The 26743-nt window shown below is 38.9% G+C and overlaps 2 protein-coding genes across 2 annotated transcripts; both read right to left on the minus strand.

Moving 5' to 3' along the window:
* Positions 1–2254: 2254 nt before the first annotated feature.
* LOC146479276 (uncharacterized) lies at positions 2255–14449 on the minus strand. Its single transcript, XM_085110911.1, has 4 exons — positions 13783–14449; positions 11948–12671; positions 5958–7078; positions 2255–2433 (listed from the first exon to the last, which is right to left on the minus strand). The coding sequence occupies exons 1-4, from the start codon at positions 14087–14089 to the stop codon at positions 2405–2407; spliced, it is 2181 nt and encodes a 726-aa protein (XP_084967037.1). The 5' UTR covers positions 14090–14449; the 3' UTR covers positions 2255–2404.
* Positions 7073–11934, minus strand: LOC146479277 (uncharacterized). Its single transcript, XM_085110912.1, has one exon. It carries the CDS (start codon positions 11540–11542, stop codon positions 10472–10474), a length of 1071 nt encoding a protein of 356 aa, XP_084967038.1. The 5' UTR covers positions 11543–11934; the 3' UTR covers positions 7073–10471.
* Positions 14450–26743: the final 12294 nt, after the last annotated feature.

Below are 26743 nucleotides of genomic sequence, written 5' to 3' on the forward strand. Positions count from 1 at the left end.
ATGCTGTATCATGACAGACTCGAAACATTAGAAAACTCCCAAAGCACAATCTCAGCCAAAACGTTAAAAATCTTCAATGTTTACTCAAGTTTGGGCTTACAGAAGATAATGTCACAGTTTTTCAATGACCATGAAATTCAGAATCCGGGTGGTTAGTTAATTAATTGTAGCCCTGAAAAAATTTGAAGGAAAAAAAACTACGAATTTTTAAAATGCTTTTTTTGTGAGGAGGACTCTGAAACGTTGACAAGCGTCAACAAATAGCTAAAACTATAATTTCTATATGTTTGCATTGCTCGAAATCGCGCACATTTACAAGACCCTAAAGCTTTCTGCTGACTTGCAAGGGCCCACCTGTTATAAAGATCCCCAAAATAAAGGAATAAATCTTATAGTTTATAAGATATAATCGTTTAAAGTTTGGTTATCATTTTTACATAAATTATGACCTAAATTTGGAAAGCGCTAAATTTCTCGAATTGGGTCTTTGTGATTTTGTTGAAACTCTGTTCCGCGCAAGGCACTAATGCGCACTATGTGGAGCCGAGAGATTTCTACGAAAAAAAGCCGGCAACAGCAGAATTTCGACTCAGACCTCAAAGGGGCGTGGCACTATAACAACGTGACATTTACTCCGATCGCCAATTTTTTTTTGCTATCTTGTAGATTGATCTATATGTTATCCATTCTATGTGTTACATTTACGATAAAAGTAAAGGTGGGGATACCAGAGAGCTTCAAAATAGGGTGGTACCGCCAAAAAATAACTGGGTCGAGTCACCTTAAAGCACCAACCAATATTATAGAAACTTACACCCTCCATAATATTATTACATGATGAACTGAAGCTGGCAAACTCCAAAACATTGGTGTGTTTTCACACAACAAACATCCAGAAATTTCACATTATCACTAAGCCTTAGTTTGATGACAGTTCTACGTAAATTCATCTCTTAGGTTTTGCAAGTTAACAACACATTTGGCAAGTATTCTCCCATCAAAAGTGAGTTTGTGAACCCAAAGACATTCTTGATAGAGTGAGCAGGATTAGAAACTATTTCTTATAGTCACCAACATCCTTGCCAACTGTTGTCATCGCGTTCACAAACACCAACTAGCATTTGCCAACTCGCACATGAAAGCACCTTTACACTTTTGCAGTCCTGTCCCAAATTGGATGGGATTACATGTTTGTCCTTCATTTGGAAACCCTTGAATTAAAAAAAATCTTCTGACTGCCAGATAAAATTTGGTTGCTGGAAGTCCAATAACAACCAATTATTTCAAAATAGGACAACGTGAAGTTAACTGTTTTAAAAAATTTTTGTGCAGTAAATGGCTAATATTTATCCTAAATAAGTAGGATTATACAAAAGAAAATGGCTTATGTTATCAGCAAAAGGGTTTAGTCAAACCCATTAGCCAACTGTATTCACGACATGCTGAGAATTCTTACTTAATTTAATGGTGAATGAATGACAATAAATGGAAGATTCAAATTTAATAGCTGTTCAGGGCTGCCATTAATTAGTAGAAGACAGTGAAGATACCTAGCCACTTAATCCTTTAATTTAAAGAGGTAGTATCACACAAATTTGATGGCATTTAAAAACCCAAAAATGTTTGTCTGTCAACAGAAACAAACAAAAAATGTCTAGTTTTGTTATAAATTATCACCCCAGTGCAATAAAACTGTTGATTAGTGCCTAGAGACGGAGTAGGTCGGAATGGACTGAAACTTGAAAAATGTGAGGCTAACGTTTCTGGTGGAGACAGCTTCTCCAAAGCTTAATGAAAGCCCTGTGGTTAATTTAGCTCAGTACTACTTATGATTCAAGGCTTTGCCCTTCTTTACATTTAAAACAATGCAAATATTATTATACTTTGGGAAGTGAAACATCAGAGTCGTGACGTGCTGTTTGCATTGACGAATTTGGAAGAAAATTGTTTACACTAGAGCTGGCACTACCATAATTAGTCTCACTATTCATTTCCCGGTTGTGGGGTGCTGGGACGTAGCTGTCAGGCTTCTCATCAACTGAAGAGCGGTATCGCCTTTGTCGCCAAATCATCAACAGTGGAATACAGATGGCAGTGGTCACAAATGCGCACCAGTTGATCCACTTCAATCCGAAATTAGGAATCATTGGGAAGATGTAAAACACAATTTGCAAAAAATTATTGGAGAAGGTTAGAAATCCTGATGTGATTCCCTCAGCAACAGGATATGTAGATTCCATAGCCAATTCAAAGAACAACGGGATAGTTCCATTGACAAAGAATCCCCCTAAGATACTTGTGAGGTAGAGGACAACTTTTGAGTATGGAAGAACACCAGCACAGATCAGAGTGAATATTGTAAGTGATGCTGTCGCACCAACCAGGAGTGCTATCACAATAAGCTTCATGTAACTCGCAAAGTGGTCGGCAAATCTGTGACAAAAAACAATCGAGATGACTTTCAATAATTTTTAAATTTTTTTTGTACAGGAAACAACCCTCTCAAAATGTAATAGCAGCTGGCAACATTGCTGCCGTAAGACAATAATAAATCATTGTCTTTTTAAGTTCTCTTACTTTTAGTTAATTAATTTTATGCTTCAATTTCCCCCACAGAAGGGCAGGCCCAATCGGAATGCAATAAGTGCTGTGCTCTGTTCGTAAAGGCAATACAAACAACTTAATGGAGAAAAAATGGCTATGTGAAATTTATCACATAGCTGCTTTATTAAGTTCCAAATATCCAATATAAATAAGAATATAAACTTTTGTTAAATATGTATTGCCTACAAAGGTGAGGGCAATAAACCGCTAATATATATGATAATTATCTTAGTACAAAGAAGAGGCAGGAATGGGGAGGAGGAGGGTCGATGAAAAAGTTGTGTGTCAACGAGATCATGAACGCGCCAGCCATTATACGACGCTCCTTAACTACGACATTAGTAGTAAACGCCATCTTGGATTCAAATTTCAAATCAATACCCTCGATTCCATGTTCCCAACCTCAATCAACATTATGAAGGAATTAAAATAGAGTTTCAATTGCTGCATAAAATTTTATTTGCAAGCAAATAATGTATTTATGCTTCAATTTCCCCCACAGAAGGGCAGGCCTAATCGGAATGCAATAAGTGCTGTGCTCTGTTCGTAAAGGCAATACAAACAACTTAATGGAGAAAAAATGGCTATGTGAAATTTATCACATAGCCGCTTTATTAAGTTCCAAATATCCAATATAAATAAGAATATAAACTTTTGTTAAATATGTATTGCCTACGAAGGTGAGGGCAATAAACCGCCAAAGCCCCTGCAAAGGAAGGGGCACGCCCCACCCCAGCACAAATTGCATTCCGACAAAATTAATAAGAGGTATTACCAGAAATATATGGCAAAAGTACCCTTAATGATACGTGTGGGGTCAAGGTTGTGCCGCCCCTGCAAGCAACAACATCAAACCCCCTAGCAAATAGAGTTAAGAAACAGATTGCAGGGAAGATATCCTGATATATTTTTTAAAAGCATCAGATTTCCATCTACCCATTTGTCTAATTTGGGCATCAGAAATTCCTTGCTCAGCTGCATAAGTAGCTGCACCTATTCTAAAGCTGTGTCCTTTATACCTCTTTGGGTCTAAATGGCACAACTGAAGAATCGAACAAAGCATCTTACTGAACTCACTTCTCAAAACTGGGGACCCATCTGGATTAATAAAAAGGGGGCCGCTTGCGATGCCCCGAACAGAAAAATAATCCAATAATGATTGAACAGGACAAGCATGAAGTTGCCTCCTCAAAACAATAGAAAAAGGATTTTGATTGTAATTATGTTTATAGTTTGTGAATGTAATTACCAAGGAAAGTTCATTGCCGCTTTCACAGCATTGCCTAGAGACTTGTCCTAGCTGTAAAAGGTTGTTATTGACACCTTGTCGATTTGACACTGTGATTTCGCCAATGCGAAGGAATGCAAAAAATGCTAAAGAACACATCGCTTTAAACATAGATGATTGATAATGAGAAACACAAAAACTATTGGAAGCTTGTATAATGCGAACTAAAATGGGAAGTGTAATTGGTAATCTTGAGTCCAGCTCGGGACTAATTTTACCATACCCTTTAAGCATCTCTATGATGTAAAAAGTTTTAGTGGGATCCTGAACACCAGCTAAACGATGGTAATACCCAAGGGCAGAAACGTAAGTATTTACAGTAGAAGAAGCATATTTATTGTCAAATAAATATGCAACAAACAAGGCCAATGTCGCTGGCAAAATGGGTAATGAAATATATGAGTTGTTATAGACACTTAATTGAAATTCTTCATAAAGTTTCCATGCCCTAGGTATGTCGGAACCGAAGACTTCTGCAAACTAGCTGATAGAAGCTCATGGACTACAGATGCCAATTTACAGGGAGAAGATGCGATGGAATGATTGTTGGCGCTGAATCCATGTAAGCTGGGGCTAGTGTCTTGAAACGTGAGATCTGCAGACGAGACAGTGCATCGGGAAGAACGTTCTTAAAACCTGGAATGTGTTGGGCTTTGAATAAAATATTCTGCCTCAAACAAACTAGCACAAGTTTACGAACAAAAGTCATTAAATATTTATCCTTGCAAGTGGACTTATTTATCACGTGAACTAAAGCCTCGTTATCAGTAAAAAATGTGATACGCTTGTTCCGAATATGGCCACCCCACAAAATTAAACTCAGAACAATTGGATAAAACTCAAGGATTGCAATATTCAGACCAATCCATGTTTTTGGCCATTCACCATAGCACCAGTGTGTACCAAATACAGCTCCAAAACCATGTGCACCTGCTGCATCAGTAAATAACTGCAGGCTCTCACTATCTTCCCATTGCTCATTAAGAAAAAACGATTTACCATTGTAATCCTTAAAAAATTGTTGCCATGTGAATAAATCAGCCTTAACCTCCTTCGAAACACGAACAAAATGACTTGGTTTTTTGAGCCCAATTGTTAAATCAATGAGTCGTCTTAAAAATGAACGACCTGGTACAACAACTGAACAAGCAAAATTAAGTAATCCAATAAGTGTCTGCAACTCTCTCAGTGTTGCCTTCTTCTTTCCTAGAAAGTTGTCAATCAACTGTTGGCATTTTAATAACTTATCTTCAGGTAGGCGTGATTCACAGCAAATAGTGTCCAGTTCAACACCAGCAAAAGTCAAAATAGTAGAAGGGCCAAATGTTTTCTCTGGTGCCATGGGAATGCCCAAAAAATCACATAAATCCAAGAACAGGCGAAGACTTAACGAACATTGATCTTCTGTTGGCTGAATGAGGAGAAAGTCATCCAACAAGTGAATGAGGTTAGCTATACTAAGCTTATCCTGTGCAATCCACTCTATAGCGGTACTAAAAGTCTCAAATGTTTTGCAAGAACTGGCACACCCCATAGGCATGCATTTGTCATAATAATATTGACCATTCCACTTTATACCCAACAGATGATAATCTTGAGGGTTGACAGGTAGAATTCTGAAAGCACTTTTGATATCTGTTTTTGCCAAATAGGAACCAACACCTGACTGTTTTATTCGTGTGATAGCCATGTCAATATTAGCATAGTGAACACTGGAATGTTCATGTGAAATGCCATCATTTACTGATTTACCTCTCGGATATGACAAATGATGGATCATGCGAAAATCCCCTGGGGTTTTCTTGGGTACAAGACCCAAGGGCGATACTCTGAAAATAGGGAAAGGTGGTGTATCGAAGAGTCCAGCAAACCTATGGGTGGCCAGCTCTTTAGCTAATTTTTGATCAACTACAAGAGGCTGTTGTTTAGCAGATAACAAATTAGGGGATTCATAAGGTTTACTTTGACCAACAGAAAAAAGGTGAAAACCATATTTAAATCCGTCAAGTATAAAATTTCTCTTTTGAAAATCGTATCCTTTAAGCAAAAACTCAAGTCTGTTTACCTTTACTGGTGTTGAGAGCAGCGGGATTGGCAACAACAGGTTTTCCCTTGGAGAGACGAAAATTGTGGCAGCTCATCATTTGGTGATTCTTTTCACACAATGGACAGGAATGTTTAAAATTACACCCAACACATTTTTGGCCTTTATGGTATTTCCAACAGTAACCCTTTGGTACTCTGAATCCTGTTTTGGACTCATCAATCTTCCTTATCGGGGGGAAAATGTTTCTGGGTGGTTGCGAACTAATCCACAACTCCCAATGCACAGTACCCCAAGGATATGCTTTGGGTTCTTTTTGTCGCAGATAGCGAAAGTTTTCATCATAATAACGCCAATTGTATCCTCTTGCTGCCAAATCCTGAACAATGTCACCATATTTCATTAAAGCAGGGGCTTCTAAAGGATATTTCTGGGTGTAGACACCCACAAAAATTTGGTAAGCGGTAATCCACATATCAATTGAATTGATGTGCTTGGACTTTTGATTTGGCTCCAATGTAATGATAGGTTGGCCTGTTGATGATGCTGTGTCATTGGAAAGACAGAGATGAAAACTGGAATGCTCTTTTTTATTATTTAAGAGCAAGCCAAACTCAACATATTCTTGGGACCATATTTTGGTCTTGAGTCTATCAGAAACATTCATGTTGATGGGGATGTCTGACGACACAAAAATATCCTGTGGCTGAGAGATTGCGCTAGTCTTACCTGCCAAGTTATCCAACACAGCAGTAATTGACCCCTGTACAGTTGCTGCTGGTGTTGTACCCTGCTCTAATGAACTACTAGCAGTACCTGGATTATTCTCAGTCCTATTTTGGCTATGAGTTGGATTACATACCGCTTCAACAACAACTGACCCCTGTACAGCTGGTGCTGTTGCAGGTAATGAAAGGCTACCATTACCTGTGGTATTATTTACATTTTGGGTTTGTAATTTTGCCAAAACTGCATTAGTTACTCTCTCAACCAGCTCCTCTACACGTACACCTGGTTCCTGGTGTGGAGCAGGACCCTCATGTGGCTCAGCTACTCGCCTCCGGCGACTTGCAGTTTGGTATGCTGAGTCATCCAAAATGGAGGACTTTCGCTTCACCCTGGAGGACACTCGACGAGACATGCTGGAATAAACAAAGAACTAAAACCAGTATAAAGTTGAAAGTGATAAAATTAAATTATCCGATAAAAATCATTTTCTAACCAAAAGGATGTGACAATACAGTATAATACAATATACGGAAACAGGAACACATAGAAGTGTCAACAATGCTCCACAATATCATACAATAATCAAAATGAACAGCATCTTCAGGGTAGAAAATCAGGAAAGACCAAATCATACTGGTGGATTGGTCAGTGGTATTAGACAAGTGCACAATGGCATGATATGTTCAACAAAACAACAATGAGCAACAATGTAAATCCTTTACATGAACCAAACAACAGGAACAGAAAACATGAACTATGGCAGGGATGGCTTGGCTGACCACACATGTCGCCGATACATATTAAAATTGCCTGTCCCTATTATGCCATCAAAATCGTTCCAACAAACTCTGGTTGGAAACAAAAACACAGACCAAACCAGTAGATCGGTCTATAGAAATACATACACAAACAAAGAACATGAACTATGGCAGGGATGGCTTGGCTGTCCTCACATGTCGCCAAACATTATAAAAATTGCCTTTCCCTGTTACGCCATCAAAATCATTCCAACAAACTCTGGTTGGAGCCAAAAAGACCAAATCAGTAGATTGGTCAATATACATCCATGCACAGAAAGCTCAGGCATACAATAAGTAAATGATAGCACTAGACTTGACAACAGGAAAATGGCCTGGCAGATACTATGTGGTTGAAACATAATATGCCAGTCCCTATTAAATGTCATCAAAGCCATTCCAACTATCTCTGGTAAGAATAATAAAGAAGACCATACCAGTAGATTGATTACAACATAATATGCACACAACTTTTTTTTGGACAGGAAAAGACATTAATTTTACAAACAAGTTCATTTATTAGCATCAAGTATATCAGAGGTAGTGTAAATATTAATTGTGCACCGTATCAAACAAAGCAGTAGATAGCAAATTGAAGGACCGTCAGTGTCACACAAGTAACATTGTTCATTCCAACTGATTCAAAATTTTTAAAGCCTTTAAAACTGCACCTCTGTAACTTCTATAAAGAAGGTACTGCCCATGGGGATTCAAATGAACCCCATCATCGGACAGCACCGAATGCCCGGGTGCATATAAACGCTTATAACGCCATGTAAAAACCCTTGGATTGTCAACCACAACACTTAAATACCGATTCAACAATTCTGCCTTGTCACTAAAATTTTGGTCCGCCCGCGGAATCACACTGCATATGCCGACAACTCTAACGGAAAAGTCGTTGATCAATTTAACTGCCAAATTGTCAATTTCGGATCCGACCGTTTCTGGTGGTTTTTTGCTGAGATCGTTGGTGCCTATTTCCAGAATCACCACATCTGGCGAGAAACGGGCGACAGTTTTCAGGTCGAAATTGTTAATTTTCGCCACCGTTCTTCCTCCTGTACCAAACAGCCGGACATTGACTGTGCTGAGATCGAAATCTTTTTTGGCTCGGCCATCAAATTGCCTCTCCAAGTCACAATGGAGTCGTCTTACAAAAGAATGACCAAGGATCATTGCCTTGGGGACACACAAAGCCATTTGGACTGAAAGGAAATAATTTTTTATAAGCTCAACCCGTCGAGCCAAATCAACCTCAAAGCGCTGTGACTCTGGCAAAGAATTTTTGCCAAAAGACGACATGTAAACAACAACATATATCGAACACTGAAAAGGTATGCATTGTAATGGTGGGCTTGATGCGAATAAACGATTGACTCAGCACAATTCAGAGGTTAAATAACCAAAAAACATGAAGAGAAAAACTTACCTGTGACAAAGTCGATGAAAAAGTTGTGTGTCGACGAGATCATGAACGCGCCAGCCATTATACGACGCTCCTTAACTACGACATTAGTAGTAAACGCCATCTTGGATTCAAATGTCAAATCAATACCCTCGATTCCATGTTCCCAACCTCAATCAACATTACGAAGGAATTAAAATAGAGTTTCAATTGCTGCATAAAATTTTATTTGCAAGCGAATAATGTATTTTTTGTCACTTTGTTCACAGTAAATTTTTCCCAAGACCCCTTTGGACTAAGCTCATTATGTTACCTATAAGTACATGTTGAGAGGGCTGCAGGGAAGATAAACCAAATAATTTGGAGGTTATACTATTTTACAGTAAATCTTGAGTTCAACCTTTCTGAGTTACAGTGGAATCTTGATTGTTCAAAACTCCCAATTCTTCAAACCAAAAGTTGTTTCGCTTCGATTTGCTTTGGTCAGATTTTTACCTCCGACCTTTGGAACTGCTGATTGTTCAAACCAAATTAAGTTTCCCTAACAAATTCAAAAAAATCATTATTCCATTGAACTTCAACTCAACAGCCAGCAAGAATTGTATCTATCAAAGGGTGGCTACTACAGGGACATTCAACCTAAATTGGGTTTTGCACTAGTCAGTGGTTAACAGTAAACTTGCAGTGTCACAATTCAATACCAGACTTGCCCACTAGTCAAGCTTATGATTTTCCTCTGGGGAAGGGAAAAAAACAAGGCATGATACACTTTGGGGAGCAAAAAAGTGTATTACCCAAGGTCCGGTTGCATAAAGCATCTTAAAAGATAACTGGGTGTTTTCCACAGTTGTTGCTTCATTCTCAATAAACCTCCTTCAGCTGAGTGATCCATTAAGCACTCAAGAAAATCCTTCACAATGCAGGAAAGGTCTGCAGAAAACTAACACTTATCTTATTAAGATGCTTTATCTAATCGGCCATAGGGCCTCTGAGACTTGAAATGAGCAGCAAAGGACTTTGAGAAAATCCTGCTACAGCTGTACATGATTGAATGTGTGATCATGTAATTCACCTCATTTCTGTCACACAGAATTTAATCAAATATGACTGTCTATACGAAGGGATCCCAAGCTTATTGATATAGGGACATCTGTTTCAATCAGATCTGTCGTTACTAGACAGAAACTGGCTATTAAAGATGGTAATGACCATGAAGATGATCTGCTACTCAAAGTTTGAAAGTGAACAAGACGATGGCAGGCACAGAAGACTGCCAATTCCACTGTGAATCAAACTTCGCTACAGCTTAATTAATGGCACCCTTGACAAAAGGGTAATTTATTAAAGGAGCTCATTTGGGAGGATGGGAGGGTAGTGTGCCTATCAAAAGCGGCCGCCTCAAAATTGATACACTGCTACAGTATGCACATTAAAAACTGGTATTGGTACTCACATTAGACAAGTAAAGATAAACGATAAAAAGGAACAACGTTTCGGGGTCGTCATGACGCCATTATCAAGTTCGAAGTGATAGAAATAGTTGAAGTCAATGTCAGAAATAGTTCACCAAAAAAATTAACATAATGTCTGAATATATAATGTCACGTAAATAGTTTAGCTTGAATTGAGTCCGATTGGATATTGAGAGATGGTGTTAACTCTCTAATTAGCAACATTTCGTAAACTAAGCAATCGAACTTATTCATGCACTTCTTAAGGACAGAAAAATTTCTGTCAAGGTCTTTGGGGACATTACGGTGTTCATTAAGAAGGTGCTTGCCAATGGAAGAAGATTGGTATTTATGCTCTACCACGCGCTGGTGTAAATGCCGAAGTGTAAACCCTACATAACTTGCATCACACAAGTCACATTGATGTTTATAAACAACACAATTCTGATTTACAATAGATGGTTTTCTCTCCTTTATCTTTAGTTCTTGTTGGATTTTGTTACCACCAAAAATCGGTTGGATGACTGTGTCAATCTTCTGGCTAAGATCTTTGAGCTGTTTGTGTAACAGGTCAGCAGAAGCCTGATCTTTGAAAGGCAGGACTATTCGGACAGTTGGACTGTCTCTTGGGGCAGGTATTGGTTGAGCGCCTTCAGCCTTAGAGGCTACAAAACTCCTAACGGTGGTGTTGATAAGTTGTTGTGGGTATTTCAACCGGATGAACACAGCTTTCAAACGGTCACATTCTTCAGAGAAGTACGACCAACACGATGATAAGCGATACGCACGATCAAGCATGGTTCTCAAAAGCCCTCGTTTATAGCGCATATCAACGTGACTTTGGTAGTGAAGCAAAAGACTCGTGTTAGTAGGTTTTATGTAGACCTTGGTCTCAATTTGGGGAGCTCTGTTAAGGAGCTGCATTCCAAGAAAGGGTAGCAGACCATTAACCTCTGTTTCCATGGTGAACTTCACAGATGTGTGGCAATTGTTAAGAACCTGGAGAAAATTAGCCGCTGATTTTGTGTCCGGCATTATTGTCAGAGTATCGTCGACGTACCTCTTGTAAAAAGGAGGCATTTTTCCTGCAAGCTCTAGGGTTTCTTCAATGGATAAAAGATAAAGGAGAGAAAACCATCTATTGTAAATCAGAATTGTGTTGTTTATAAATATCAATGTGACTTGTGTGATGCAAGTTATGTAGGGTTTACACTTCGGCATTTACACCAGCGCGTGGTAGAGCATAAATACCAATCTTCTTCCATTGGCAAGCACCTTCTTAATGAACACCGTAATGTCCCCAAAGACCTTGACAGAAATTTTTCTGTCCTTAAGAAGTGCATGAATAAGTTCGATTGCTTAGTTTACGAAATGTTGCTAATTAGAGAGTTAACACCATCTCTCAATATCCAATCGGACTCAATTCAAGCTAAACTATTTACGTGACATTATATATTCAGACATTATGTTAATTTTTTTGGTGAACTATTTCTGACATTGACTTCAACTATTTCTATCACTTCGAACTTGATAATGGCGTCATGACGACCCCGAAACGTTGTTCCTTTTTATCGTTTATCTTTACTTGTCTATGTATAACCAAACCTTTACTTATAAGGTACTCACATTGATAAGGAAATTCCTGAGACAGATCCAGCTACCACAGCTCCAAAACCCAACCAACCAGCAGTATTCTGTGAAATTTTAAACTGTGACAGATTTAGATCTAAAATGGAACACCATCCACCATACACTCCTGTACCGATCCCATAAATGAAAACAAGCAGCCAAAATTGTGCGTTCTTCAGCAGGCTCTTGGCACCAACTTTGAACTCCAAACGACCAATGGCAGCTGTGACACTGGGAGGTAATTTAGGCTTCTCAGGAAAATGGACGATAACGCAGAGCATTGCTAAAGTAGTCACGGCAAGCTCAATGTTCATAAGATTCATTATTTTACTCTTAAAAAAGGCTCTTTCTGCCTGGTTGAAATATTGTCTCAGTTCTATGAAAGAGATCCCGTGTTCAGTAGTCGCATTTTTTAATTCAGTTTCATTAACATAATTTAACACATCTGGAACTAAAAGTGGTCCAATCACGAATGACAATGCTGTTCCACTGTAACACGCCAGAGAAGAGATCGCCGTGGCTGTAGTACGTTGCTCAGGAAGAAACCAAGCTGCGGAAACCATTGGAGCTGCTGCCATGGCGATGGGGCCTCCAATTCCAGTTATGAACTGTCCACAGTGAATAAACCAGGTTTCAAGTGATAGGTTGTTCAAAGGTATACAGCGGAGACCAGCTCCAATGAACTCAAAGAAAACAGCACTCAAGACTGCTATTCGTAAACCTGCAGATCAATAAAACAAGACAACAATTAAACATTTCCTTTGTTCTTTTGGCTTCCAAGGTGTAATAGAATTTACAAACGTTGCATCCATGACCAGGTGTACATTTCTCAAAGTCTTAAAGCTCCCGAAGAGCTTTCAGGCTGGAAAAGTAATTTTCTTATCACATTTCCATAGATTGCCAGCTGTCTTCTCTACGAACTGACTCAATGTGTTTCTTAATCTTGGAAACTTAATGGTTTCAACGTTTGCTTCGACATATATTCGACATTTTGTTGAACCAAACGTAGGGGGGCATTTAAACAGGTTGTTCAACATTGTTGAAAGTGTAAAAAATGTTGAAAACTTGTTGAAAGCATGTTGAATCAAATACATGTATAAATTGGTTTAAACTTTTATTCAACATCAATTCAACTTTTCCTTTGCTCTCGAAAATGTTGAATGGCGTTAAAGCCATTTGAACACTCCGGTCAATATTTGTCCAACCTTTGCCCAACATCTGTTCAACTTTTATTGAATGAATGTTGGTCAAATGGGGAACCGTTTACATGGGCCATTAAATGTAAAATGTTTACACTTTTAAAATATATTCAACTTTGATAATTTATCAAAAGTTGAATTTTTAGTAATGAATTTTGTGCATGTGTAAAATAGTTTTTTGGGTGCAAAGTGTTTTCAGGAGTTTAAGAAACACATGCCTGCTTCTTTTAATCTGGCTCATCTAGAAATCTTACTTTGTGCCTGAGACCTCTAACATATGCACAGAGAGCCGCTCACCCACCATTCACGTGAGCTTCGGTCGTGGTGTAGGGAGGGCGGAGTTGTGGGCCAACATTCTGTGTGTAATATTATAGAGTCTAGTTGCAGAAAACGAGTATTGTTGCAAAAATCAATCAAAAGAAGATATATTTTAACTAAGACCACAGTGAGTGAATTAACAACAGAAATTCACTGGTAAAAGGCGTGCTGAGGTTATAAAAGTTAACTTAACCAAGCGCGGACCTTTTGGCCTAATGTGCACACGGGACAGCTTTCCTGCACGCAACACAGGTAGCGAAATCAACCAGGAAAACGATTTAAAAACAGGATTTAAGAAGCCGTATTTATGCTTACCTTTCATGTCCATAAGCCAACACATCGGCACAACTGCGACAACAAATGAAATTGGGCCCCAATCGGCAAGGAGAGTGATAGTCGTGTTGTCCCAACCGAACACCACTTGCGCAGTACCCTGAATCGGTCCCCATGTATTCCAAATTAAATTGTTCAGCGAAGCAACGATTGAAAATATGATCAAAATGTACCATCGCCGTTTGTAGACCTTGCACTTATTCTGGTAAACTGAGCCAAGCGACTTATAGCGCCGATCTTCGGAACGAAGCAAGTTCTCTCTCTCCTCGAACGACTGCCCTCGTCTCATCTTTATTGTACTGTTCCTCGATTGTTTTCAAAACACTATGAAATCAAACTTGCAACGATAATTCCTCTCTGAAAAACTAGTTTGATTCCTGGGGTTCTTCAGTTTGAGTTAGAAGGCTTCGTTTACTCAAACAGGGCCTGATTCAAAGGTTTGAGTTTCAAAAGGCGCGACGATTCCACAACAGATCGATCCCGTTGACTTGTTCCTCGTTGTGGCTCCGTTTAAAAACATACACTTTACCCACTACAGGTCGAAAGTTGGAAAAGAACACAAAATGCGTGTAATACTTATAGTCGATCGACCTCTCCAGTAACAAAGACGGCGTTCCGGCGCGAAGAAATTTTTTTGCACTCTCGTCATGTGATCGGGGGAGGGGAGCATTGCGCATACATAAACAGCGGCCCTGTTTCTAGACTCGCTCGTTCGCTTCTCGCGCTGCGCGCTCTCTAAGCTCGACTTGTGAGCAAGTCTACCCTGTTTCATAAACCTTCTTCCAAATTACTACCATTTTTCAAATTAGCCTTTCCTGCCTTGTTCAAGGTAAATAGGAAATTTGCAGTATAAGCAATCTCGTTGCTTTTTCGGGTATTTTTTGCCATTGCCTAAGAAGACATGAAAAATACTTCGAGTCTACAGGTACAGCCTTAGCCTACGTGTAGCCGTACCCACCCCCCTCCCGAAGAAAAACGTTTTGGGTACGTACACGTGGGGTAAATTGTAGTACAGCCTGCGTTGTGTCCTTTCGCACAGTGATGAGCTTGTGACCTTAAGCAGGAAGAAGGAGGTTCCTTTGTAATGCTGTATTTGGATTTCCTCATGGTGAAGTATAGACGAAAAAAAAATCAAAGAGATAACCAAAAATACTTAATCCAAGGTTTTGGCAATAAGTTTGTGGATGTAAAGGCCGAACTGATTTATTGACCTTGGGCGAGTAGAAAAACGTGGTCCCCCCCTTCCCCCTCCCCCCACCCATTTGGACCCCGTCTGGACCCTCACTTTTATATAGAAAATGGGTAAAAATGAAGCATAAAGTAAAAAAAAAAAAAAAAAAAAAATCGAAAACAGGGGAGTCTATTTTCAAAGCCCTTTCAGCTCCCGCGCTACTTGTGACTCGCGGCTCGTACCCGATGTTTTTTTTCGTTTTTCCCCTCAGATTTTCCAGGATTTTCTAACAAAAGAGACACAGCTCGCAGCCCGGCTATACAGGTATGTGCGGCCCCAAAGGGTAAGGTTTTTCAGCCGTTTTGGTCATAAATAGGGTATCAATTTTAGCCATTTTGCTAATAAATAGGGTATCGATTTTTGCACTCTAGTCTTGAATTCGGGTTTTTTTTTTTAAAGAGGAAGCTACTTCTCCAGGTTCATCATGATGTTTACGGCAACTGTGTACGTGCCGCAACGGCTTGTAGACTGCAAGCAGTCCCTTTCTGGATAGTCGAGAGGTCGAGCGAAATAGCCGACCGCGAAAAAACTGTAACAAACGAGCGGAGGGGGGCTTGGGGAGAGGCAGGAAAAAGAGGAAAGGAAAAGAAACTATCCAGTGGAGGAAATGTACTCAAACCAATGCCTTTGCCAAGCTTTCCACATAATCCCATTCTTAAACTTGACATATGCTTCTACTCTATTGTCAAATAGGCCTTATCACGGTTTTCGACGCCATTTTGACTAGTAGGCAAACACGTCTATTAAAAATAACAGTGTTTGTATGGAAATCCGATGGCAAATAATTTTTATAAAACGCCGCTTCTACAAAATTCATGAATTGGAAACTATTAGCACTAGTAAAAGGATTTTAAGAAAAAAATTTGGAGGGATGTAGCTGTGCCAGAAAGCGACCAGTCGTGTTTTGAACTTTCCATACATTTCTCTGTATTTTTTCCCGCGAACTATTTTTAGTAGCAGTTCACGGCTGGTAGCAGTTCACGGCTGGTTCTATACAGACAAATGTATGGAAAGTTCAAAACACGACTGGACGCTTTCTAGCACAGCTACATCCCTCCAATTTGTTTTCTTAAGATCTTTAAACTGGTGCTAAAAGTTTCCAATTCATGAATTTTTCAGAAGCGATGTTTTATGAAAATTATTTGACATCGGATTTCCATACAAACACTGTTATTTCAGACGTGTTTGCCTACTCGTCAAAATGGCGTCGAAAACCGTGATAGGGCCTATTATAGGACTATCGGGAAAATCTTGGACATATATTAAAATTAATGTTATCTGCTGGATAGCGAACTATCCAGTGGACAAAATTATCCACCCTTTGAACTACTGCTCAAGCATGTTAAGGCATGGCTCAAGGTCCTATCTGGGTAAAAAACAGAATCAATCATAACTCTGCAGAAATTTACTGAAAGACCACCAAACTTGGCAGCGACACAGAAATTGATGACCTTAACTCACTTCTATCCTTCTATCCTCAAGTCTTGAAAAGATATGTCACGTGACCGGTTATGATTGTTTCTTTGCCCAAACAAAAAATAGAAAACGGGGTGCCGAGTTTACATATGATGGATATCGATTAGAACGTTTCTCTTACCGTCTGGTTATGCCTTACACCAATCTATCCTGAATGGTTGACCTCAACATTTAGTAAACGGATTATTTAACAAAATAGGTCACGTGACTTATTAAACTTCCTAATAATATTTTAATAAAGCCAAAATCTATTCCATTCAGGACAGATTCACTTACTATACAACAGAAGCTACAACTGCACATGCAAAGCTTCGAGTCACAATGAACCATTCTTACCCCATCTGACAATTAGTTTTAAGCGCGATTGTGACGTCATCAAAAACGTGACCACTATTCTTATGTCTTAAGGAACTTAAGATCGCTGTAATACGTCAATTACAAACTTATGGCCACCCTGGGGATTTAAAAAACATTGATTTCAAAGATAGGTAGTTTCAAATTCGTGGGGGGTTTTAAGTGAAGAATAAGCCATGCCTTAACATGCTTGAGTGAGGCCTGTATTCCAAGTATGCCAAGTAGTCTATTTCTATCATACATTCCTGGTGAAAACTTTTATTATTTTAATTAGTAAGTTGGAGGTTTATTTTTAAATTTTGCACTCACAGGTTCTGGAAGCTAAGTTTGCTTTGTGTCAGCACATTGCAAGAACAGTAGACTAACAGTCTCTTCTCGTTTATTTCTCCTCGCTCCAGTCTCGCTGCGCTGTGAGCGCACCATCCCGACTGACCAGAAAGGGACTGCTTGCAGTCTAAACGGCTTGTCACGCGCTCCTCTCACGCGCCGCGCTCCAGGAATTTTAAACTGAAGTTGACTGACGGCCTCAGCTGGCTGCAATATTTCTCATAATGCCATGTGCGGAAGTAATTATCTATTATAATTATTGATCCCCATCAAGAGAAAATGTCCCCATGAAATGCTATTGTTGTGTGTCTGTGTTGGATCTTCGATTTTAGTCCCACGTACGTGCGAGTTTAGTCACAGGTATGTGTGATAATTGTGATGGTCATTGCTATTGTTCCTTGTTTGTGATGAATATATCTTCGATTTTAATGCTGCCGAGGGTTGTTTTTGTAGCTCACTGTTATAGTTGTTCAAAACAATTTTAACGATGGAATTAATTCGTGCAAGGCGTGCATACATACTTGCATACATACATACATACAGACAGACAGACAGACAGACAGACAGACATGTATGCATGCATGCATGCATGCATGCATGCATGCATGCATGCATGCATACATACATACATACATACATACATACATACTTGCATACATACTTACTTACATACTTTGCCGACATACTTGCATACATACTTGCATATGCGTTGCATACTTTTTAGCCAGAGAATAGTCCTTTTCACGGTTGATTTTTCTCATTTACATTACAATGTTATCCAACGTGGATGCGAGGCAATTTCGGGCTAAAACTACAAAATAGCCCGAGATTGCCTCACATACATGCTAGATTTCATTGTAATTCAAATGAGTAGAGTTGACGGTGAAAACGGCTATTCAGTCATTTTACTCAGTGGCAACGTGGGTTAGAAAGACGATGGATTCGTCGGAAGAGGAAGGATTATTTATTACACAGAGCTCTACGAAAGGAGATATTTCTGCAGAAATCGAAGGTAATGTCGTGTAACGTTTGGACGTTTCTGCCAGTGCTTAAATTCTTTATCGACTTCTAAAGGCGGCGTTTTTTTTTTTTAAATAGAGCAAAGATTTAGAACGCCAATTACAGCTTTAGAATGCGAGAAGTGGCACTTCGAAACAAAAAATTAAGTTGCAATGAACGAGAGTTAAACGCAAACGGTACTGTTGACAATGTTGTAAGCTATCAGTTTTTGTGCACTTTATACATTAAATTTCCTAAAACAGGCTGCAATATTTTTAAATTGTAGCCTGCACACGGCAATATTTTTAATATTGCAGCCTGCACACTGCAATATTTCAGCATGCTTATTTAGCGCGTTTAATCATATTACCCCTGATATTTTCCCTGCTGACAAAAAGGTTTCCCCAGACAGTTGTTAGAGACTTCAAGCATCGACGACGGGAACGGCGACGTGAGATTGTGAGGGAAAACTCAAATGTCACATTGCGCATGTCTGGCGGGAAATATCTAGACGTTCTGTTCCGGGGCCCGACGTAGAAAGCTTCGTTTGGCGTTGCCCGAAAACGTGAGTAACATTTCACACATTTTACCTCCGTTTCGCCCCGAAAAAATGATATTTTTAATATCGCTTAGCAATAAGGATACCGTAGGAAAAGTACGCGTTGAGTTTTTGTTTTATTTTTTTCCGAAACTATAATAACTTCATCAGTCGGCTGTTTCAAAACAGAAAGCTAGTGACGAGATGCCTGCAAAATTAGAAATGACTTGCGAGTCTGACACTAAATATCGATGTTTCTCTCTAACATCAGTGTATTAAACATTACTTTTTCTTATTCAAAAAAAGACACACTGGAACTTTTAATTTACATTTAAGCTGGAGAAAAATAAACAGTCTATGTTGCTCAAAAATAACATCCAAACCACAAACCACTGTGTGATATCGTAGTCTTCAGTTCAAATTTTTAGATGTACAGATAACGAAATTCTGACGCGTGCTCGCACTGCTATAAAAGCGTTTGTTGAAATCCCAGCCTTCGATGCAGAACATTTGAAGTAAATTAATGTTAATCTAGTTGCTATTCCTAGTTATAGCGGTGATTTTTATCACGACCTAAAAATATATCTCGGATATATCAAATAGTCTGAATTGTTTACATCGGAAAACTTCCACTCCGACAAACACGTTCTCGAATGGAACGGGCTTATTCTCGGTCGGTTTCCACTTTTCGGAAACAGCTGAAAAGGTTGTCCTAAATTTTCGAAAATCTTTTCCGGAAAAGATGCTGTTCCATTCGATTCCCACCCGAAATTTTCAAAAATTTCGTCGAATTGAAAGCACCCATCAAGTCTTCGTTAAAAGAAGTCAGAAATTGATTTAAATAATGAAATAACCGATGAAGAATTTTTACTGCTGTTAACGAGACCGAAATTTCCGAAAATTCAAATGGAAAATTTTTGGTGAATGGTAAGCGCCCTCTCTATTTAATCCTCTTCGAGAAAAGTTGTCGTCGTATTGCGCCTGCTTAACTGCTTCCAATAGGCCATTTTCATGACGGCGTCGGTTTCTCCGTCGCCGTTGCCGTTGCCGTTCCCGTCGTCGATGCTTAAAGTCTCTGTTTTGTCATCTTAAATACTACAATCGTTGATCTACTCAGAGAGAGAACAATAGAATTTCATGGGGATTAGTAATAATATTAAAACTGAAGTAGTTAGTTAATAATCTGAGGAAATAAAGTGAAATATTTTCATTAACCGAACATGCATTGCATTACAGTGAAATCGAGAATAAAATAGTTGTTTAAAGGACAATGCTTAATGTACATGTCAACCCGGGCATGTTTATAACAATCGAATCACCGGAAAGTCGCTGCAAGCAGGTTTACTTTTAAAAGTTATAAAAATAATAACAGAAAAACATTACCTGAACTATAGGGATTTAATTATAAGGTAGGTCTGAAACAGGCTATTGATTAGGCCTTATCACGGTTTTCGACGCCATTTTGACGAGTAGGCAAACACGTCTGAAATATTAAACAGTGTTTGTATGGAAATCCGATGTCAAATAATTTTCATAAAACATCGCTTCTGAAAAATTCATGAATTGGAAACTTTTAGCACTAGTAAAAGGATTTTAAGAAAAAAATTTGGAGGGATGTAGCTGTGCCAGAAAGCGTCCAGTCGTGTTTTGAACTTTCCATACATTTTTCTGTATAGCGAACCAGCCGTGAACTGCTGCTAAATATAGTTCGCGGGAAAAAAATACAGACAAATGTATGGAAAGTTCAAAACACGACTGGACGCTTTCTGGCGCAGCTACATCCCTCCAAATTTTTTTCTTAAAATCCTTTTACTAGTGCTAAAAGTTTCCAATTCATGAATTTTTCAGACGCGATGTCTTATGAAAATTATTTGACATCGGATTTCCATACAAACACTGTTATTTCAGACGTGTTTGCCTACTCGTCAAAATGGCGTCGAAAACCGTGATAAGGCCTATAGGGTAGGGGAAATCGAAGATTTTGGTTATAAATAGGGTAAGGGTTTTGGGAAGCGGGCTGCACACCCCTACCCAATTTTTTTGAGAGTACCCCCCCTTCCCCCTCGGGCTCGTAGTCTACCTTTGAAACGGCTCCATCGGCCCATCCACAGTAGAAAATGGAGGATGAGCACACGAAAAGTCTGCGAAGGAGCGCTGTACCCAACGGAATAGTTCAGCTCGCTCACCAATGATTGATCATGATTCGTTTGCGCTGCCCCTAGTACCCTATTAGAGGTGAGCCAATGTTCGACAAAAAGTAAACGAAACGAAATGTAAGTAAGTGAACTTTATTTAAGACAGGGTGGCCCAATCAGCTATGGGGCTGTTATCCTGAGGGGCCCTGTATACACCTAAAATTATTATAGCAAAGTAATGAATTACAATGAACGCTTGTAGTCTAAAAAAATTGCAATATATATGATTCTAATAAACACTTTTGGGCTAAAATATTACAAGATAGAAAAAATGAATAAAACATTTGCAAACTAATAAAAATCTATGCAAAATCGTGTTTCATCATAAGTCGCTTAAAAGCCTCCAAGGACGCTGCCCGTTTGTGTGTTTCAGGTAACTGACGAGTTAAATAAAATCGCTCCGGAGTATCTAAAAGTTCTCTTTCCGAGGCTAAGTTTGGGTCTTGAAGGATGAATGTCTTCACGCCGACGTGTATTGTTGCTATGGAAACTGAAAGATACTGGGGCACTAAATCATTAAGACATTTGTAGACTAAGATAGATTTGTTCCTTTTCCTGAAAGTTTCTAAGTTAGGCCATATCCTAGTGTCTTGATAGCTTCGCTGGTGCTATCTCGTCTGACAATTATACGTGCAGCTCGATTTTGTAGGCGCTGTAATCTACTCTTGCACTCAACAGACAATTCACCCCAGGCCGTGTCGGTGTAGCACAGGACTGGTAATACGAGACAGTTGTATACGCATTTCGCTGTCTTAAGCGTTAAACATGATCGGATGCGGCCGAGTAGACCCAAGCGCTTGTTAACCTTGGTAAACACTTAACTAACATGCTCTTTCCATGAGAGGTATTCGTCAAGAGTGACCTCTAAATAGGAAAAATTTCTCACCCTTTCGATGTCACTGCCATGAAGCTGGGTCTTAAAAGAGGCATTTGCAAGTTTCTGTTTAGTACCAAAGAGCATACATTTGGTCTTTGTGAGATTTAGAACGAGCTTTCTGTTTTTCATCCACTGTTCAACTCTTTGGAGGTCTTCTTGGATCTCCGTCATGATGCAGTCTGACTCCGAGCCAGTGGTATATATGACGGTATTATCTGCATACATGCTGATATTGGATCGCAGTAAGCACTGTGGGAGGTCGTTGATATAAAGCACAAAGAGTCAGGGGCCTACTAGTGAACCCTGAGGTACACCATAATCCAGGGGGAGGCTAGATGATAATTCCTTCCCAAATTTTACTCTCTGTGAGCGGGTGCAGAGATAATCCAGGAACCAGTTATAGCTCAGTGGGCCTCGAACTCCATAATGTTCTAATTTATGAAGAAGGCACTTGTGATCCACTAGGCCGAAGGCCTTTCTTAGTTCTTCTTTTTTTAGAAATTGGATGAATGAATGAATAACAATTTATTGCAAAATTATTACAGTAAAGACTGAAGTTTCCCTTATTGCAGGTATTGTTTCTTTCCCCATTTTGCCGAGATCTCGTCATGTCGTTGCTACCATCTTGTTTCATGCTTTATTTGGCATGCTCGTAATTCGGCGACTTTTAGGAATTCTTACCTTCCTCCGCGTGCTATTGTTAACACAATTATTAAGGATATTCAACTTCGAATTCGCGGTGAGCCTATTGATCATGTTAGGTATTTCTGGTCGGTTAATAGTGTTTTTGTCAAGTTGGCACGAATGACAAGATTTCTTTTCTGTTTTAATTTTATTTCTATTTTTGATTTTTCGGCCTGGTCGCCTAAATTGGTTGTACTGGGTCGTTTCCCGTTTCCTGTTTCATTTGTAACTTTCCTTTTTCTTCACCTGGTCGCCTTCATTGGTTGTACTGGATCTCGACTAGTGTATATAGTGTATAAATGTGTTTGTTAGGGCGGGAGAGGCTTGGCTGTGGCCATGTCTCACGGGGCCTCTTTCGCTTGCTTTGTAATTAGTTCAGTTTGTTGTAGTTTTTGAATTTACTTGTCTTGTAACAATATTGTTTTTACCCTGCTTGTAAATAGCATTTTGCATCTTTGACTTTTGTATATAGTAATTCACTTTTATAATCTACTTTTTGTAATTTAACTCTGTACTTCTCGTAGTTTTTGTAGCTTCGTAATCTACTTCTCGTATAGAGATCATTAGCTTTTGTTATTTAGTTTCGCAGTTATTTCTCGTCATTGATTTTTCCTTGGTCATTAGCATTTTCCCGCTCTTTTTGCGTTTTGTATTTTGCATTCCGTTTCGCGCCTTTTTCGCTGTATGACTGTTTTTTGCATATTTTACATGCCTTTCTGTATATCTGTATTTTGCATATTATTCGCGTTTGATTTGTGCTTGCTCAAGTTTAGGCTCCCTTTTAACACTTGTAATCAGTATTGAAATAAGGGCTTAGTTTTCTTTTTCTTTACTTGTATTTGATTGTAATAGTTGATCTTTTTATCAGTGGGCCCTTTGGCTCACTGTGGAAATAAACTTCTATCACAAAAAAATATGGTCTAGGCGCCGACTTTTCCCTCCCTCACTGTCTTGTCGTGAGACAAGTTATCGGACGAAGCAGCAAGATTCATCTCCGCTGGAATAAGAGATCTGCGAGGTTTCTTTTGTCAGCTGTTGTATTATTTCAGAATAAAAAGTAGCGAGATTAAAACATGACGCTTCGGCGACGACATGTCACCATTATTTTGTTTTAAGTATGCCATGTGAAAGACAGGAACTACATTTTAGTAACAGGATGAGCACATTGACCTTAACCTGAAAACCTAGTTGGCTTTCGCTGATGACCGCGTTAGCCCTGAAACGAATTCGTTCAACCACGTGACCAAGTGACGAAGACAAAACCGACATTTCGGAGAAGCGAGCAAGTCAAGCGAGCGTATTCGAAGCTTTACCTTTTGGTTTTCTTTTTTGCTTGAAATATTTTTGGCCGTCTGGTGATGGAAGGGCATCATTAAGCCTGGAAATCTGCAAATCACTAGCATCCCTCAAAGAAGCGAGGCATGTTTTGCTTTTTGACTGATAAATAGTGCTTTTTTCAGCGCTAGAGGTGACAGTTTACAGTCGGAGGCAAGCCGAGCCAGACGGAAGTCTATTATTACCTCTTCTCTAAAAGCGGACGGTATCAATATCAAAATGGTACCAACGTGAGTTGTGGCTCATTTGCCAAAGCGTGCGGTGGTCGAAGTCCGCAAATGAAGAGGTGATTTTAGACTTATAATATTTTTGAATGAATTCGAGGTATGGCGTTCCCCGCAAAAAATTGTCAAAGCTATCCCATAATGCATTGCGATATCAGTATATAGTTTTTGAGATCAGGCAGAAACGAAGTGCAAAAGAAGGAAGGAATTAAAAGACAGCTAGCGAAAAGACGTAGGGTTCTTAACCTGTATAGAGAAAACAGTGTTTCAGGCCTTCTTTGCGAAGAGAGATAAGCGCGCGGTCAGTGGATCAGCGATTCAGGTGATCGACAGAACAATATCAGTTGTGACTTTGCTGGGGAGCGAATGGACCTGACAGGAAAACAACTTAAAGGTCTCAGTAAGTCTTGAACAATCATGTTTTATTTTATGTTGTTTCTTTTAATTTCACTGTCGTGTTTGCTTTAGAACGAGAACGAAATATTTTCGAATTAGCGATGTCATTGATTATGCTAGCTGTGAAGTTGTTCGTTTCAAGAACCATCGCTTAACTTATGTTGTTATTTTCGCACTTCTTTGTGAGAAAACTTTCTTTCAGTTAAATACCATAAGTTTACCTAGCTAATCAACACAATCAGACTTTCTGCGAATGCCTTAAGGTGGAGTTCCACTGTCGCGTAAATTTTACCTGCGTACAGACGTGAATTGAGCTGGCTTTACGTACGTAAATAAAATAAGACGCGATGAATGAGCGGCGTGCGTAAACGTAAAAAGTTGAACAGCATTCAACTTTTTACGTTTACGCACGCGACGCACTCAACTTTTTGCTCATACATCGCTTCTTATTCTATTTACGTACGTAAAAACCAGCTAAATTCACTTCTGTACGCACGTAAAATTTACGCGACAGTGGAAATCCACCTTTAGTTACTTTCTAGAATAGGCTTTATCACGGTTTTCGACGCCATTTTGACGGGTAGGCAAACGGGCTTGAAATAACAGTGTTTGTATGGAAATCCGATGTCAAATAATTTTTCATAAAACATCGCTTCTGAAGAATAACAGGCTTGAAATAACAGTGTTTGTATGGAAATCCGATGTCAAATAATTTCCATAAAACATCGCTTCTGAAAAATTCATGAATTGGAAACTTTTGGCACTAGAAAAAGGATTTTAAGAAAAAAATTGGAGGGATGTAACCGTGACCGAAAGCGTCCAGTCGTGTTTTGAACTTTCCATACATTTCCCTGTATTTAAGCGTTCACTTAGCCATTCCCCGGCCGAGGGTGACCGCTTAAGGTTACTCCAAACCTTTGAGGGGCTACTTTTTGCCGAATGTTTATTTTTCGATCAAATTAAAGTTAATTACTTAAACTTACATTTTCAAAAGCAAATTATTTAAAATCTTAAAACACGCGCGAGAACATTGAGAAAAAGGCATTTTCGTAAAAAAGTTAATAAGTTTTCAAGGTGACATAATCTCTGTAAGGCGTGGACTCCCCAGCGACCTTTTCGCGGCAACGGCTTCATTTCAACTTATTCGCATTTTTTGTTTACACTCGAGTTTGAGTGTTGTGATTTTGGAAATAGGCAAGTCAATTTCTTATCACTTTGCAGCACAGAAGGTGCTAAGTATCTTGAATCTTCCTAGACCATTGAGCAATGTTTCGTGGACTGCACATACGAAGGCTCCTGAGAAAGCTGTAAACGAGCTCCTCGAAAGAGAACTCAAAAACGCGATGCTACAACTGAAAATACACAGGCGTACTTCTTCCGTTCACTGATTCAACTTGAAAAGTGGGAAACTCCTATCCTTTTAATGCTATAAATGTAGTTTAATTGATATTGAAAGCCTTATATATTCTATTTTCAATCTTGTTTAATAGAATGTCGATTTGAACTTCATTTTCATTTGAAAAATTCAAGCGAGTTTTTTATTATCTTGCTCGCATGGAAATTATGCGTCAGTCACTAACGTATAACCAAAAGTTTGAAAATTCATATCAGTCTTTTGAACTATTGAACGGAAGAAAACCATGCTTTGAAACGTTGTTTGATAAACTATTTCAAAACGTACTACCGAAAGTAGCTACACGTTTAGTTTTTCTTACATCTCCAGTGCGCGTAACGGCCTCTCTGTTGATGCTTGTTATGTGATACTTAAGATGCAAAATGTTCAAAAATCTATAGCTCGGGTTTGAATCATCGTAAAATTCTCGTTCTTGCACCAAAATAAAGCTATTGAAATGTGCTATGAGATGCAATGAGATATTATTATGCGCGTTTGCTTTTTATTGAAAAATATTCGCATAAACTTTCGTTTCCGGTTTTGTTTACAAGTTCACGATTCACGGTGCGCACTTGTACTTTTTACTGATTTCACCTTGAAACTGTGCAACTCTTATGTTGTTATTGCTGTAAATGTACTTTCATCAAATTTTAAAGCCTTATATATTGTAGTTTCAATATTCTATAAAAGACTGTTCATAAGAACTTCATTTTCAATTGAAAAATGGAAGCGAGTTTTTATCATGTGGAACGCGTATGAAATTGTGCGTCACTCATTAACGTGTAACCCGGCAAAACGGTTTAAAAAGTCGTATCTCTCGACATATTCAACAAATAAAAAAAAAATAAAACCATGCTTTTAAACCTCATTTATTACATCGTCGAGCCTGGTTAAGTGTTGGAGATTGCCTTTGG

This window comes from Pavona decussata, unplaced genomic scaffold (genome assembly GCF_977016875.1).
Source record: "Pavona decussata unplaced genomic scaffold, jaPavDecu1.1 SCAFFOLD_59, whole genome shotgun sequence".
NCBI classification, from domain to species: domain Eukaryota; kingdom Metazoa; phylum Cnidaria; class Anthozoa; order Scleractinia; family Agariciidae; genus Pavona; species Pavona decussata.

Excerpts from the sequence above, each read along its gene's own strand:
- LOC146479277 (XM_085110912.1), bottom strand. The coding sequence starts at position 11,542 with ATGCCGAAGTGTAAACCCTACATAACTTGCATCACACAAGTCACATTG.
- LOC146479276 (XM_085110911.1), bottom strand. The coding sequence starts at position 14,089 with ATGAGACGAGGGCAGTCGTTCGAGGAGAGAGAGAACTTGCTTCGTTCC. Across the intron at positions 12,672-13,782 it reads TTGGCTTATGGACATGAAAG|GTTTACGAATAGCAGTCTTG; the intron begins GTAAGCATAAAT and ends ATTGATCTGCAG. Across the intron at positions 2,434-5,957 it reads TGCTCTCAACACCAGTAAAG|ATTTGCCGACCACTTTGCGA; the intron begins GTAAACAGACTT and ends TTTTTGTCACAG.